The 16,320-nt window shown below is 41.7% G+C and overlaps 1 protein-coding gene across 1 annotated transcript in view; it reads right to left on the bottom strand.

Moving 5' to 3' along the window:
* The window catches only part of EIPR1 (EARP complex and GARP complex interacting protein 1), an 81,921-nt gene that overhangs the window by 35,869 nt on the left and 29,732 nt on the right, over window positions 1-16,320 (bottom strand). The window contains exon 4 of the mRNA XM_054992090.1: window positions 6,724-6,880. Coding sequence (XP_054848065.1) covers window positions 6,724-6,880 — 157 coding nt within the window. The remainder of the gene's footprint in view (window positions 1-6,723; window positions 6,881-16,320) is intronic.

Below are 16,320 nucleotides of genomic sequence, written 5' to 3'. Positions count from 1 at the left end.
GTAAGAAGCAACTGCTCCGTTTTGGATCATGAGTGGTTTTAGATCACCAAGGTAAGAAATCAGAGACATTTTACTGTAAAATAGGGTCAAGAGAGAACAAAACTCAGAAGAAAAACAGGAAGGAAGGGTCTGTGTGATGTACTGCCATGAAAGAAACCAAAAAGCTTAGTGCAGAACAGGATGAAGATGATAGATGAAGGGGAGAGGAAAGAGTAAAAGGGGAATGCAGAGTTAAATTAGTCCGATGCAGTCATCTTATGCCAAGTTCTGAAGGTAAGATAGACCTTTAAACTTGGCATGAAGAGAAACTGGCAAAGAATTCAAAGAAAGAATGCTGTTTAGAAGTAGCAAGAAAACAAAGACGAAACAACCAATCACAGTGTAAAGCCACAAACTGAAAGAAACCAACGTGCAGAATATGTATGGATGAAATAAAGGTGTGTGTGTGTGGACAAATGTGTTAGTGATCAAAATAAGTGAAATACCAGCAAAACCTGCATGCTTATCAGACGTTACGTCCACAATACTGTCTAAATCATGAGAGGGCTAGAAAGTTTCAACAGACAGCAACAGAAGTATGCACCTGAAAAATATTTGGGTTTCCTGCTGTGGGTTTACCCGAAGCGGGAAAATGTTTTGGGAAAAACCCCGAAATCCAAAGCAGCATGCCGCTTCGGATTCGGGTTTCTAAGTCACTTCGGTATGCTCCGTAAAGATTTGGAGCATACTGAAGTGAGGGGGAGGGGGAGGGGGGGAGGCCCACCAAACCGTAAAACTCCCACCCCCACCCCCACTCCACTGGCCAGGGCAGCTGTGAACACTGCCCTGGCCAGCTGGCCTCCCCTGCCGCTGCCGAGCAGCCGCCGCCAGTGCGGCTGGCCGGCGGAGAAGGCCTCCCCTGCTGTGCAGCTGGCTGGCAGAGAAGGCCTCCCCTGCCACTGCATAGCCACCGCCGGCCGGCAGAGAGGGCTGCTGCTGCCGCCAGAGGCCAGCGGGGAGGCGGGAGGGCCTCCTACTCCAGCTGATGCCAGGTAAGTGGGGGTGGGGAGGCAAGGGGAATGGAAAAGTTTAAAGGGCCCTGCCACTTGCGAAAGAGCCCATTAAACTTTAAACAGCATGCTAGCCCCGATTTGGAAATACCGAAGCTTTCCGAATCAGGCCCAATTCAGGTATTTTACCGGAATTGGATACCCAAAGTGCGCATCCCTAGACAGCAATAATGAATCCATCTGTATCTATGCTGCTGTGGGTTCTACACATTTGATTTCTTCCATAATTTCCTTCAAGTGTCATATACAGATATTTTTTTTATTTACATTATTTATAGTCACCTTTCTAACCGAGACTCAAGGCAGATTACAAAGCGCAAGTCAATAAGATCAGCACCTGGGGCATTCAAAAACAATGCAATAAGACATCAATTGCAGAAATTTGGAAACAAGCAGAAGTCTGAAACAGGTTGAAAAAAGGTTGAAGAAAACATAGGCAAGCTGACATGCCATATTACACAACAGTAACAGACTCTGCACAAATAGTATAATCTGCAATCCCCATCTCTTTATCAAAGGATCTCTTTGTACTATTTCCTTACAGCATGGTCCTATTACCAGTGTAAGAAAGCCCTCCTGAATAATTTGGTTTTGCAGTTTGTGGAAAATCAGGAGAGTGAGAACTTTCCTGACCTCTTTAGGCAAGCCGTTCCATAAGATCGGGACCACTACAGAAAATGTGTGTATACTGGCAGCTGTTGATTTTGCCCATTTGCAAGGGGGCACATGCAGAAGGCCCTGTTCAGATGAGCAAAGCTGCCATGGAAGAGCCTAGAGAGAGAGGCACTCTCATAGACATGAAGGGCCAATGTCATGAAGAGCTCTGTATGTGAAAGCCAAAACCTTGAATAGAGCTCGGTAACTGACAGGCAGCCAGAGGGGTAGCCATGTTAGTCTGTAGTACTAGAACAAAACTCAAGTCCAGTAGCATCTTAAAGACAAACAAAATTTTCCAGGGGTATAAGCTTTCATGAATCAAACTCATTTTGTCAGATCTGATGAAGAAATCAGATTTGAATCACAGAAGCTTATATTCCTAGAAAATGGATTTTTATGGCGCTACAGAACTTGAATTTTGTTCTACTGGGAAGTGTCTGTCCTTCAGCCAGTATGGCACTATGTATTTAAATTAAAGTACCTAATCAGTATGCCTAATTGGAAGCTAAAAGAGTCAAACCCTCCCTCTTTAGATACAGCTTTGAAACCTAGATTGTTTTCTTTAAATGGGATTAGTACCATTTCTAAATATGCATTCTTCTAATTTTTGGCAATAAAACTGACTTGAGAATTATGGTTGCAAGTGGATTCTTAATCTAGAGAAGTTACTAACATTCACTAAATTTATGTCTCAACCCAGGTAACGGTGGATAAAAACCTGACTAAAATTGGCAAGGCAAAGTTGCATGGGATGGTGTCCACGGAATCTTCGAGGAAGGGTTGGGAAAATAATAATGTGGCACCTGAGCAGAATTCCACTTATCAAGCAAAATTTTTGTTCTCGATCTATATTACATTTACCCAATAATGTTGTATTCATCTACCACAAATGTTATAGTTTAACGTCACACCTGAATTGAATCTTGACATTCATGCTGAAAATCTGCTATTGCTAATCTTGTACAAGGCTTCATTCAGCTAGCACCACTAATTTGGGCAGACACACTGCTTCCCAAAATTGGAGGCAAAGGGATAATTTTTGTTAACTGTAATTGTCACTTTGCATATTCACCTTCCACTTTTAAAAGTATAAAGATGAAATGAGAATCAATTGGATCTCTCTATAGATCATATGGAATGAGGATTTTATTCCTTCTTTCATGTCAAAGGATTCAAAATGGAATCCAAAATGGGAGGGCTTTTTAAAAAATTCTGTGGACTGTGTCCGGTAGAACCTCAAAAACCAAAAGGTAGGCTGGGCAGATAGAATGGCCCTTACCATGTCTAGCAAAAACAATTTATTTTATTTATTTCACATTTCTATTCCGCCCTCCCCGCAAGCGGGCTCAGGGCGGATAACATATTAAAATACAAAAAAAAAATCATCTGCATTAAAACATCATTAAAACAGCAGTGTATTAATACACATTTAAAACAGGATGGTGGACAGCCTTCGCAGGGAGGGTTAAGATTTTATACACCCCTTTTTTCAGGCTGGCAGAGGCCCAGCCTCAGCCATATTCCTGGCGGAACAACTCTGTCTTATAGGCCCGGTGGAAGGATAGCAAGTCTTGCCGGGCCCTGATCTCAGCAGACAGAGCATTCCACCAGGTGGGAGCCAGGACTGAAAAGGCCCTGGCTCTACTCGAGGCTCAGTGGGCCTCCTTGGGGCCAGGGACCACCAACAGCTGTTTATCCCCTGATCAGAGTGTCCTCCGAGGAATATATGGGGAGAGACGGTCCCGTAGATATGCTGGTCCCAGTCCGCACAGGGCCTTATAGGTCAATACCAGAACCTTGAATCTGATCTGGTACTCCACTGGCAACCAATGCAGCTCGCATAAGATCAGTGTTATATGTGCCTTATTTGGCACTCTCGTAATAAGATGCGCCACTGCATTTTGTACCAGCTGTAATCTCCGGGCCAGGATCAATGATCAATGTGAACATTTTCTTTATTTTTCATTTATTTATTTAATTTGACTTTTATCCCGCCCTCCCCACAAATGGGTTCAGGGCAGCTCACATCATTTTCAGAGTTTATGTTCAGATTGGAGAAATTGGAGAGGGGCCGCCATCTGATATGCTGTTTTAGCTATTTATGTATTTATGTTTTTTGTATTTTAAATCTTATTTATATATGTTTATATATTTTAAATGCTTATTATATATTTTAAATGCTCATTTAAATGCTTTATTATACCCCACCCTGAGCCTGTTTGCGGGGAGGGCGGGCTAAAAATCAAATAAATAAATAAATAAATAAATAAATAATATTGTTTGCAGAGTTCAACTTTTCTTGGTGCAGAATTGGTCTCCCTCTTATCCACAACTCTCATCACTTGCACATTTATGGATCGTCTACCAAGAAGGTGAACTCTTAAGCTACTAACATCATAAACATTACCTTCAAGTACTATGTTTTGTATATGTTTCAACTTATCTCATGGATCAAGCCAACATGGAGGTGAGTGTCTAAAAAGGTGCTATAAAACAGTTTATTAGACAGAAGCATGAATGTTGTAGTCCAATACATTTCAAGTATATTCATACTTTAAGGTACTCAAGCACTTCAGAGCACAGTATCTCAATTCTATTCTTCATCAATAGGACCACTGCTCACAGAACCAAACGAATAGCTTATTGCCAGCTGAATATTTAACCTTCAGCACCATTTCTGCATGCTGGATGGACAGCAGTTCAGGAGAACATCAAACAATTGTTCAGGAGAACATCAAACAATTTGTAACTTGGAACACTAGTTTGTTTGTTTTTGTTTTTAATGCTGAGGGCAGGAAGAATAAAATCTCACAAATTATGCCAAAATTCTTGAGACTGTCTTCAAACTTGACCCAGCCATTTATATCCTGGAATAAAGTAGACTTTACATTGTCATCAGTTTCATCAAATGATTACAAAAATATTTCAAAACATAGAAAAACGATATATATTATTCAGAATCAAGGAGTTGATCAGTAGACACACTACACTTGCCTGGTTTGGAGAGTTAGAGTGCGCGTGTGTGGTGGTACAGAGAACAGTCTTTGGGGATGGACTGTGGCTCAGCGGAAGAACTTTTGCTTTGCATGCAAAAGGTCCTACAGTCAATCCCCAGCATCTCCAGTTAATAGGACCAGGAAGTAGGTGATGTGACCACATGAAGCTGTCTTACACCAAATCAGACCCTTGGTCTATCACGGTGACCCTTGGTCTATCACGGTCCACAAAGTAGCAGTGGTTCTTTACCATTTTAGGTAGAGGTCTTCTGTGTTATCTCCTACCTGATCCTTTCATATGGAAAGGCCAGGGATTGAACCTGGGACCTTTTACATATACTCTACCAATGAGCCATTACTTCTCCTATCAAAGGCCACTACCTGACACCCTGGAGAACCGCTGCCAGGCTCAGTAGAGAATACAGAACTTGATGGACCAGGCATCTGATTCAATGTAAGGCAGCTTCATGAGTGTTCAGTTGATGGCTTCAGCTGAAGAGCTAGCAATTTTCTTCTATATTACAAGTCAAGACAGAGAACCTGGCTTGATAAAATACTTCAGGGCCAGTGGAAGGGAGGAGATCAATGCATGGGCAAGATATATAAATAAGGAGACTCTATACCATTTCTTCCTACCAGCCTCAAGAAAAATCACATGACAACCAGAAGCTACCTAAATAATCTTAAACCTATACAGTAAAAGCCCACTCTAACATTCCATTTCAAGTCTTACTTTTGGCTTTTAAAACAAAAATGCTTTACCTGAAAGTATGATTTTTAGCTCCAAATCACTCATTTATTTTAATGTACCTAACATCCAACATTCCATAAATACATGGCGTATTGTCTGATCTCTACATCTACTGCCGTGATACAATATCATCATTAAATTACAGTCTCCTTTTCCATCTCATAATAGTTAGAGGGTTTTTTGTGCTGTAAAAGATACGTCAATCCTGCTCTCTTCATGTTTTGTGTCTGTTCCCTACCATACAGACATCGGAGCAAGGCATCCAACGGCCCCATGACTACCAATATCTACGTTGAAAAGAAGCAGATGACGGGTTCCAATGTCAGACAAAGCCACTTTTTAGATGATTATGTAAAGAGTGGTATGTCACTTTTTAAAGAGCAAAGAAGGGCAGAAGGAAGACTATGGCTCACTGGTAAAACATCCAGTCTTTTCTGGTTGCTATGATGCTTATAAAATAGTGGACTGGGTGACACTTTTTATTTTTGCGGTCCTATGGGAAATGATGCCCTCTTACACAATTTAATGATGCCTTAACTTTAAACTTGATTGCAATGAGCATGCACCTTATTGACTTTACCAGTAGAACATGGGGACTCTAAGAAACAGTAAGTAAACTGCGCAAGACAGAAGCTAGTTAACCTGTTCATCCCATCCTTGCTTTCACTAGTGCACAAACACTAAAGAAAAATAGTTCTACCAGTATGTACCTTATTAAGACCTTTGGAATCAACACTTTGAGCAAATGTGAATCTTCATTAAATAAAGGGAAATGTGGAAAAACTTGACAAAGCTCTGCTATGTCTCATTATTAATTGTGTGGGAAAGCATCTACTTTGTTACTACAAAACATACAATAAACCACAACTTCAAACAGGAAACATTCCTTAGATATAAACAAAACACACGCCTGGAGAACAAACATCAAAACAAGATTTCTCAGTAACATACAGTGAGCGAGCTATTCAAGGTAGTAATAGTTGGCGTGGCATAGAAAATATATACATAACCATATATATGCAGAGAAGAAAGGCACAGCAGAAATATAAGGAGCTCTGCACCAATAGGTGATAACAGCAGTAATATGTTTCATCCCTTAAGTTATGTGGTATTTAAGAGGGTAAAAAAGGAAAACTCGATATGTATAATTTTTAAAGAGGATTTATTTAAATGCACAATGTCAAAATTTGAATATAAAACCTGCACTGAGCAGCATGTCTACCCTTCGACTTTTTTTTTTAACAGGAGTATAAAATATGCAGAATCCTACCCGGCCATATTGCCATGGGCTGTGTTGTCAAGGTGACAGAGTAGCTCCAGGGTTTGAGCGTTGCTTGATGAATCATCAGGGGATTCATGACTGCCTGATTCCAATTCCTTCGGCATCCTCCAAACAGCCGCACATGTCATGACTTTACTGTCTGAAGCTAAAGAACAGAGGATCATGTCAACAGATCACAGGAGGGCGGGGGGAAGAAGAGAAGAGATTCTGCTATACAGTGAATCGGTATTTTTGCAACTATAAGCACAGCACATCTGCTGTTTAAAAAAAATATTTAAATAATTCTACTGAGCTTTATTCCAACAACACAATGCACATGCAAAACGAGAGGCTTCAAGTTAGCAAAACACGGAGCCCGCAATTAGCATAGATTTAACCCACATTTCTACATCCTAAATATTCAGTGGATAATGCAATGCAACTGAGAGTGCTTTTCCAGTGCAGCATCTTGTACGTCCATTTCAGTTAATATGGGAAATTACAACGGTCTCTCGCCAAGGATACCATTAGTTACCTTAATGGTGGTAATGCAGGCACACTTTTAAAGTCTCTCTCTTTCTCTCTGGCATTGCAGGATCCTCTTTAGTTTGCATGTGGGGCAATAAATCAACTCTTCTGCAAAGAACTTCTTTTAAAAAAAATCTATACCTTTAATGTTCCATTTCAATTCCTTGGGCATAAAATTCAAATAAATCAACCTAAAAAGCCCCTAGCTTATCAGCTCCCAAACTTTCCAGACCTGAGTCTGTTTCCAAATTCAAAACTTTCAGAAAACACCTCAGAAAGGATATGTTTTCAAAGAAAAACTAGGTAACTAAGTAGTGGGTAGGGAAGAGAATCCTAGGTAACAATCTAGTTCTTAAGAGGAGATGGGATGAAAAGTCAGAACTATCAGATAAGGGTGGGAGCAGGGGAAAAAACACAAAAGATTAACATAGCATGATTTTAAGCTCTTTCACACTGTCATCGGAAACATAATTAAAATATGTTGAACTGCACAAAAAGTGTGCAGTTAGCATGAGAACATGCATATCTTAAGACTGAAATCTCCGGTGCCTTGTATCATTCACACTACATTTCTGCGCCTGCAGATTAAATGGCAAAATGATTACTGCCCTCATTTAGTAACATTTTTACGCTCACTGAGCAATACGGCCACAAAGGCTGGACAAGGTGTGAGATCAAAAGCCTGGTGAGAGCTACAAGGAACAAGCAGGTCACTACACAAAAGTCTGCCTTTGATAAAGGTGATAAAAGGCCACTGTCATTAGGGAAAGAAGAAAATACAAGTTCCAGAGACAAGTTCTCTGAGTAAAAACTTAAACGGATTAGTAATTCTAGCCGTTACTATGAATAGCAAAGCGGGGGGGGGGGGGATGTAATATGACTGATTTTAGAATTGATAACCGTTATCCAGACTTTGTTTTCAGAACAAAATTCCAGGATTATATTGTGAATATAGGGTGGACATATACTGCGTACTCTAAAAATAATGACTGTATTTAGTATCTGCACTGGTATTACCAGCATATTTTATTCATTGCTGCAGCCTCCACCTGAGGTCAGTTTAGGCCAGGAGACTGTGACTTGCCCAGCACCACAAAATGATCTTCAGTGGCTGGGAAAGGATCTGAACGTGAGACTCCAACATACAAGTAATAAGAATATCGCAGAACAGCCAAATTGTAAGATAAATCTAAATAAGTCAAATCAATAATCCACTGTAGTCCACCATTAGTTATAGCAAAATGTATTACTTTTACACATAAGAACATGGTAAAAACTTTTTTAAAAACCCACAGGAAATGGATAAATTTATATTTAGCGCTTCAGAATACAAACTGTAACATAACATGCAACTTTCAAAAGTGTAAGAGGCAAAATGCAGTCTACAGACTGCTAAATATTTCTCTCATGCAAAAGAATAACTTACAGTTCAGACAAACTGTTGCCATTTTCTAGATAGAGAGATTTTTATTTATAGCAGACACTAATGCACAAACAACACACTCACCTGTTTTAAAAGTGCTTAGGCCCTTTGACACCATCTAATTTGTCTTTATTTGCCTTTACACTTCATACATCTCCAAAAACTGTTAATACAAGAACTATCAAATAATTTCTTTACTCTTGGCCTATAAGGGATCTTTGAATTTCACTTTCTTTCACAGAGGTAAAAGGAAGACTTTGTTCACAACAGAGATATTACTTGTTGCTGTTTTTTCTTGCTCAGAGAAACCAGGGTACAACCTGATACCAAAAAGCCGCAATGTATATCTACTTGCCTGCTAGCATTGAACACATATATGCTGCCATGCAAAGGCCTTTAAAATCATGGCCAGAAACATCTTTTTCTCTGCCCCGCCCCTTATTTTTTGTAACATCCAGTCTGAGTAAGAGTTGTGGAGAATTTGAAAGCTTGCTTACAGTTTCTGGTGATTGCAGGCTTATTTTTGGACAATGACAGAGCCACTGACTGAAAACATTCCTACGTAGACCTTTGGAAGCAGACACACAACATAAGCTCTTGGCCTATAGATCCTTTATACTAGGAATGTTCTTGGCCTGACTTGGAGTACTAAAGTCAACACAGCAGAGCCCACTGATGGTCTGTTACTTCTGATATCCATTACCTGTACTAGAGAAACCAGTCCAAGGTTGAAGACTACCCCTTAAGAAAACCGTCTGGGACAATGAGCAGCTAGATCAGGGGTCCCCAACATTTTTGAGCCTGCAGGCACACTTAGAATTCTGACAGTGTGGTGAGGACAGGCACAAAATGACTGCCAAAAATGGCTGCCAAAGCTTACCTTCGGTTACAAAGTGAAGATCCTTGTGCTATAGAAGCTGCTTCTGCCACAGCAATGTTTTTAAAAATCTGCACAGCCAATCAAATCTTCAATAGCCAAGCAGAAGCCATGCTTGGCAAAGGCCCCACCTGACCCATCCTCTTTCTAAAAACACTTGGAGGGCACCAGGAAAGGTATCCGTGGGTGCAATGATGCCCAGGGGCACCATGCTGGGAACCCTTAATTTAGATAAATATCTCTTTTCTAAGTACAATAACTGCTAATTGTGTTAAAATCATGTTTATTTGCAGACATAAGACAATCAAGCAGGAACGTATAGGATTTTTCATCTTGCAAATTTAGCTGTCATTCCTTTGAGACTAGTGAGTGGTACCTCCACTCCACTGAGAAGTTGTAACATGATGCATCTCAGACCCAGTTTGTTTGCCCAAAATGAAAAAGGAACTTGTATTAAAAAAAAAAAGATTTCAGTATGTGGCTTGGTTCTGACATAACACCAAACAATAGTTTGATGCTACTTGAAAGAGTCCTGAAAGAGACCCTGGGTCATTTTCAACCTCCCCCTTCCTTCTTATATGTGGCAAGAGTTAGTTGTCATAGCTTTTTCATCAAATCATGATTTACACTTCCCTCATAAATGGAAAATGAAGACATGTAACAGTGGAAGTAGCATTTGAGATGCAAGAAGAACGAGAGAGAGGAAGGCTGCCCAAACAAACCCAAACCTCCTTCAAGGTTCATCCATGCAGCAAATGATGGTTGAGCATTATGCCTCGACCAAACCTGCATGTGCACTTTGAGGATTTAGTGTACTTTTCTGTTGTGGAGAATTTCCCACCTTTTCTAAATTTTTGTCTTAAAGCTCCAAATTTTTTATGTTATGGAAGATGGCAGTCAAGTGTCAAGATTATCATCATGGATCCCTGTACAAGTTCTTTTCTATCAGAAAGAAAATACAATGGCCATTCGTGTATGGATATCTTTCCCCGAACTAGAGTCTCCTTTCTCTACAACTGTCCCCAAGTAGGGGATACAGCAGGAGAGACAGGAATATTGTGTCTAAACACCCTATGGCTTGGATCCAGACTAGGCATTCCTGCAGGAGCAAAAATTTCGGCCCATAGAGGTAGCTGCAAGATCCCTTCCTGAAGAAGACATCCTTGGACCCAAATGACCTGAACAACTACCGTCCAGTGGCTAACGTTCCATCCTTGGGCAAGGGGCTTGAGCAGGCAGTTCGCTACACATCTTCAGCTGGTCTTGGAGGACACAGATCATCTAGACAAGTTTTAATCTGGACCGAGGTCTGGGTTTGGGATGGAAATGACCTTGGCCACCATGACTGATGACTTTCACTAGGAAAGTGAAAGAGGGAGTGCATTCCTATTGGTTATTCTGGAATTCTCAGTAGCTTTCAATACCATCAACCATTATATCCTTTTGGATAGGTCAGCTGTGTTGAGTGTGGATGAAGGGACATCGTGCTTTGGTGTTCTGCTCTAACTTCACTGACTGACTCCAGAAGGTGGTGCTGGAGGACTGCTACTTGGCCACATAGCGTTGAAGCTACGGGTCTTTGCAGGGTTCCATCTTGTCTCCCAAGTTACTTAACATCTACATGAAACTGCTGGAGGAGGTTGTCTGGGGATTTGGAGTGAGGTGTCACCAATACGTGTATGGAACTTAACTCTATTTCTCCTTAACAGCCAAATCAGGTGGGTCTGTGGAAATTCCAAATAAGTGCTTGGAAAAGATAATGGCATGGATGAGGAGCAGATTTGTAGCTTAGAGGTGCTACTGGCTCCTAACCTACGATTGGAGGCTTAGGTCCCTTCCGTGGTACGTACTACTTTTTATCAGCTCCACCTGGATCACCAGCTACAACCATTCCTCAAAAAGTGTGATCAGGCCATGGTGATTTATGCTCTGATCACATCCAAGTTAGATTACTGTAACGCATTCTAGTCCAGATACTTCCAACTGGTCCAAAATGCAAAAGTAAGGTATTGACAAGGGTTGGTTACAGGGATCATTGCTGAAAGGTCAGCATTGGTTACCCATCTGTTTCTGGGCACAATTCAAAGTGCTGGTTCTTACCTTTAAGGCCCTAAACAGCTTGAAGCCAGGATACCTGAAAGACCATCTCTTCCTATACTATTCCACCCTGCCAGTTAAGAACTCTCTCTCATGATCTAGTTCCTATGCCCCTACTTTTAGAGATGAGGGGCATGGCAACCACATCCAGGACAATTTCTGTGTTGGCACTTTGCCTTTGGAATGCCCCCCCTTGAGGCTTGCCATACTCCTAATTTACTGTCTTTTAGGCGCCAAGTTAAAACACATCTTTTTACCCAGGCTTTTAATTAGGGGTTTTATCTTACCAACTTTTAAAAAATGGTCTGTTTATGGATAATTTCTATGCTGTTTATGACCAGTAGCTTGTTTTATCTATTGTTATGTTATGGCAGATATTGTAAACTGCTTTGAGTAGAACACTGAAGAGGTAGCACGGAAATATCCTAAATAAACAAATCAACAGTCCTCCAATCAAGAAGACAATACTGAGCTATATGGACTGATAATCTAGCATGTTCATAATATATTAAATAGAGGGAGCCTTGTATGTGGACATCATTACAGGAGTCAAGAGTAAGTCAGCATATATTGACCATGTTGGCTGCTGTGGTTCATTTCATTTGAGATCTTTCAATACAGAATCACCTGTACATCTTCTTAAACCTTCCCAGAATTCCCCCCGACCATTCCTTACATTCACTTTTCTCATCCAGCGTCCACCAGAAACTAACTCTTATTGTTTGCTAGATCTGTCTTGTGGAATACTGCTCCCAAAGCTGTATACCAAACCACTCTAATAAATAACAACAACAACTGCACTTATATGCCACTCTTCTAGACAGATTAGTGCCCCCCTCAGAGCGGTGAACAAGTCAGTGTTATTATCTCCACAATACAGCTAGGGCTGAGAGGAGTGGCTTACCCAAGGCCACCTACTGAACTCATGGCAGTAGCGGGAGTCGAAACAGCAGAGTGCTTTAGAAGAGCTTTTATGACAGTGCTTTTGGGAAGGGGTTTCAAAAAATTCTTCTTACTATGGTATATTGTTCAACATATATTGGACTTTTTTTGTGTGCTGGGTAGGTTGTGTGGTTATTTCTCATATTTTATTCTGTTTTAACGTGACTACAAAATGGCACATTTGCCACCTTGAGGTGTTTGTGGAAAGGTGGGGCAATTTCTTTAAAATACATACACAACTGGTCCTTTGGGCAAGGGCATAACAAAACCCAGATTTAATAAATTTCCCTCTCTCTCATTCACACATAACGATAAAACTAAATTGTAACCACAACTTTGTCACCATCTGCTATATCCTCCAAATCAAATGATTAAGCACACCAACATTTTGCTGGCAATGTACATTATCAAATGTTCTCTCATGCATACCACGGTATCCCCCTGGAGGAATTGCTTATTATTATTACCTCTTGTAGTTTTAGAGGCCAGCCAGCTCTCCAATTCTTAAAAGACCTGATTTTTCTTAATAAAGATTCTTAATCTACGTTTATATTTGGTAAAAGAGTCTACATGCTTGAACAACCATCTCTGCTATTTACAAAACTAAATTCTTACCTCAACATGGATATTGTTAGGCAACCTTGTAAGGGCCTTTCCTTCTTTCAAATGGAACCAGCTCTTTACAAGTAAGCAGACAGAGAGATAACACGTGATGTACAATCATCAGTGGGTGCCAATCTGGCAACACCAATGAAAACGTTAACTGGAGTACTGGCCATAAAGGCTATTTCTACTTAAAATTGTTAAAAACTTAGTACCACCATATGTTTTAACACCAGAAGCTAGTACAAAACATGGTTTCTAAAGCTATTTGTTGGTGAAAATCCATTTCTAATCAACTTGCTTAGAAACTCAGCCATGTAACAAAGTACATCGCATCAAAACAAAACTTAATGCTAAACTTTTCAGAGTCTTCGGCATATGAAGGGATCTAATTGTTCAAGAGTCTGAGGCGACACATCAGTAGACAAACTCACTTGTCTTGTGCATTTAACACTTCCTTTAGCATCCTGACACATAGAAGCAAGTCAGTGAGGTGTGTCTGCAGAACAGCTCCTCCACAAGTGAGATAGTCTGCTGTGAATGGAAACCTCACAGCTACCCAAGGCCAGCCCCACTGCATACATGTGTCTACAGAAGGCTGCAGAAAGGATTCACACCCGACTCCTCCCCCTGGGCGCTTTTTCACATGAAATGGAAGATAGGCCCCTGCGATTCACCTACTTCCAGGGAGGAGGGAACTTTGGGAAATAGCAGAATGTGACCTTTTGGTACTCCTTCAAGTCTGAACAGCATTCAGCCATCCACTCTGCACCAAAAATCCCCCTGCATTATGCACAGATCGCAAAACAGGTGATAAACACACTCAGTTCTTATTGATGCAGTGGGACTGAGTACAGATGCTCCACTTAAACAAGATGAGATCTACAAATAGAAGCCTGTTGGGAGAAGCAGTCTAAGCTTTCCTAAGTGATCTGAAAACAGAAGACATGTAGTTTTCTGTTTTTATGAAGGCAGGTCACCCACGCCACATTTAAGCAGCATTTTCCACATTTATTTATTTTGAAGGTTTCTATCTCATTTTCTTTACCATTTAGGTCTTCCAGGTGGCTTACACATACGTTCAGAGGAGTTAGCCATGTTAGTCTGTAGTAGCAAAATAGTAAAGAGTCCAGTAGCACCTTTAAGACTAACCAACTTTATTGTAGCATAAGCTTTCGAGAGCCACAGCAGTCCTCATCAGATGCATTTGACAAAGAGAGCTGTGGCTCTCAAAGGCTTATGCTACAATAAAGTTGGTTATTCTTAAAGGTGCTACTGAACACTACTATTTTACACCTATGTTATCATTGGACTTCCCAAACCCAGAAGCAGTAGGTTTCCATATACAGATCTTCCATACTAGAATAATTCCCTTGCATTGTCTGCGTTGTCTGATGTCAGTGCAGGAGGGCTACGCTCTTCTTACCCTGCCATCCCGAGATGCCCATTCATGACAAATAAATTCTTCCCCCACACAGTGGGTTTCATGACAGAATTTTCTTGCTAGATGGCATTACCCCCCATCAGAGCTAGTGACTGTTCCTGCTATCTTGGCTGGGGAAAGAGCCAGCCTGGTCCAGAAGCCCCCAACCCAACCTAATAACTGAACAGACGGCAATAGGCAAGTCAGGGCTGTTTTGGCTAAATTCCCATATTTAGCCCACACTATACACTAAATGCATCCTCAACTTCTGCCTGGATCATATAGCCCCTTTTGCTTTGTACATCGATTGTGAGTCTCCTTATACTTCCCTTCATTTTATTATACCCTAGGTAAAGTCATAATACATTTCAATTTGATAGGCAAAGTGCTCAAGTACTTTCCTTCCCCACTGTCTCCTCCCATCTTAAGACATACAGTCTCTCATATACCCTTCAATATTCAGTTCATTCTCCTCACCTCCCCATGAATGAGGGAAAGCTGGGATGACACCATGACCCCCCACCCACCCAGCCCTCTGCCCAGTCCAGTGATCCTGGCTTGGAGGGCTCAGAGGAAGGGCCTGAGGGGTCTAGGCTAGAGAACCAGAGGGCCAGCAGAATCAGGAAGGGCTTGACACTACAGCCGGCATCTGCCAACTATGCTCCAGCAATACCAGAAGCCATGCTGCCAGAGCCTGCCAGGGAGACCTGGCCACCAGCCTTGAGGATAAGTACTAGGACTCCACCAGCCAGGACACAAACCTGGGCCTGTAGCCCCTTGAGGCCCGCTCCCACTCTGCAAGACGCAGGCTGAGACAGAACAAAAAAGGCAAAGTGCCAGACTGGCAGCATGCAATCCCAGCCTGGGCCCAGTTCTGAGTGTAGTGTAGCTTCACAGGATCCTGGCCAGAGCCCAGCATAGCCTCAAGAGCCTCAACACTTGCCAGCAGAGGCAGCTGAACCAGATCACTGCCCATCCTGTTAAGGCTGAGTCTTGAGAAGGCTGCATTGCTGGATCAACTGGTCCACTAGCATAAGCCCTGTGCTATTGCTTCAGTCCCTTCCTCCAAGCTCTACTCGAGGCTCCCACGTTTAGCTGGCCAAGCCGGCAGGCCTACTCCAAAGGAGCCAGTCTCCAGAGCACAGAACAGATGAAGCAAAATCTGCCATGATTTTGTCCTGGTCATCTTTATTCCTTCTCCCATTTCCTGTGAACCCACTCTTTCCCTTCGATTCCTTTCCTTCTGTCACTCCATAAGGCACCCTAGCGGCACCTGCTTTCTCAGAACACCTAGAACAACCGCTAAAGCAGAACCCTTTCAAAAATGTGACCATTTTTGGAGGCTGCTACAAGCCTCCAAAGCCATCTTTAATACTCTTCTGCAACAGTGAGGCAGACAGCAGGTGCTTCTGGGTTGCAGTGGTGGCAAGGGGAAAATCGAGGACCACATTAGGGGAAAAAAGAAACTATCGCTGCCTCCCCACCCCATCCTCCAGCACTGTATGAGGAGTTGGGAAAGACGCAAGGTTATGTGACGCCCCTTGTCTGCCCACTGAACATCCTCCAAGCATGACAGCTCCGAGCATGACAAACTGCTGGCAATTGGCTATTATACACAGAGTGTTTTATTTTAACTATGATTAATACTAATTGTGCCATGATTAAAAGTGAGCCAAGGGGAGATTATTTACTCCTTTAGTCGTAGAATGTGTG

The sequence above is a fragment of the Eublepharis macularius genome, chromosome 1 (genome assembly GCF_028583425.1).
Source record: "Eublepharis macularius isolate TG4126 chromosome 1, MPM_Emac_v1.0, whole genome shotgun sequence".
Lineage (NCBI taxonomy): Eukaryota > Metazoa > Chordata > Lepidosauria > Squamata > Eublepharidae > Eublepharis > Eublepharis macularius.
Note: the sequence above shows the minus strand (reverse complement) of the source record. Positions and strands in the feature narration are given on the sequence as shown.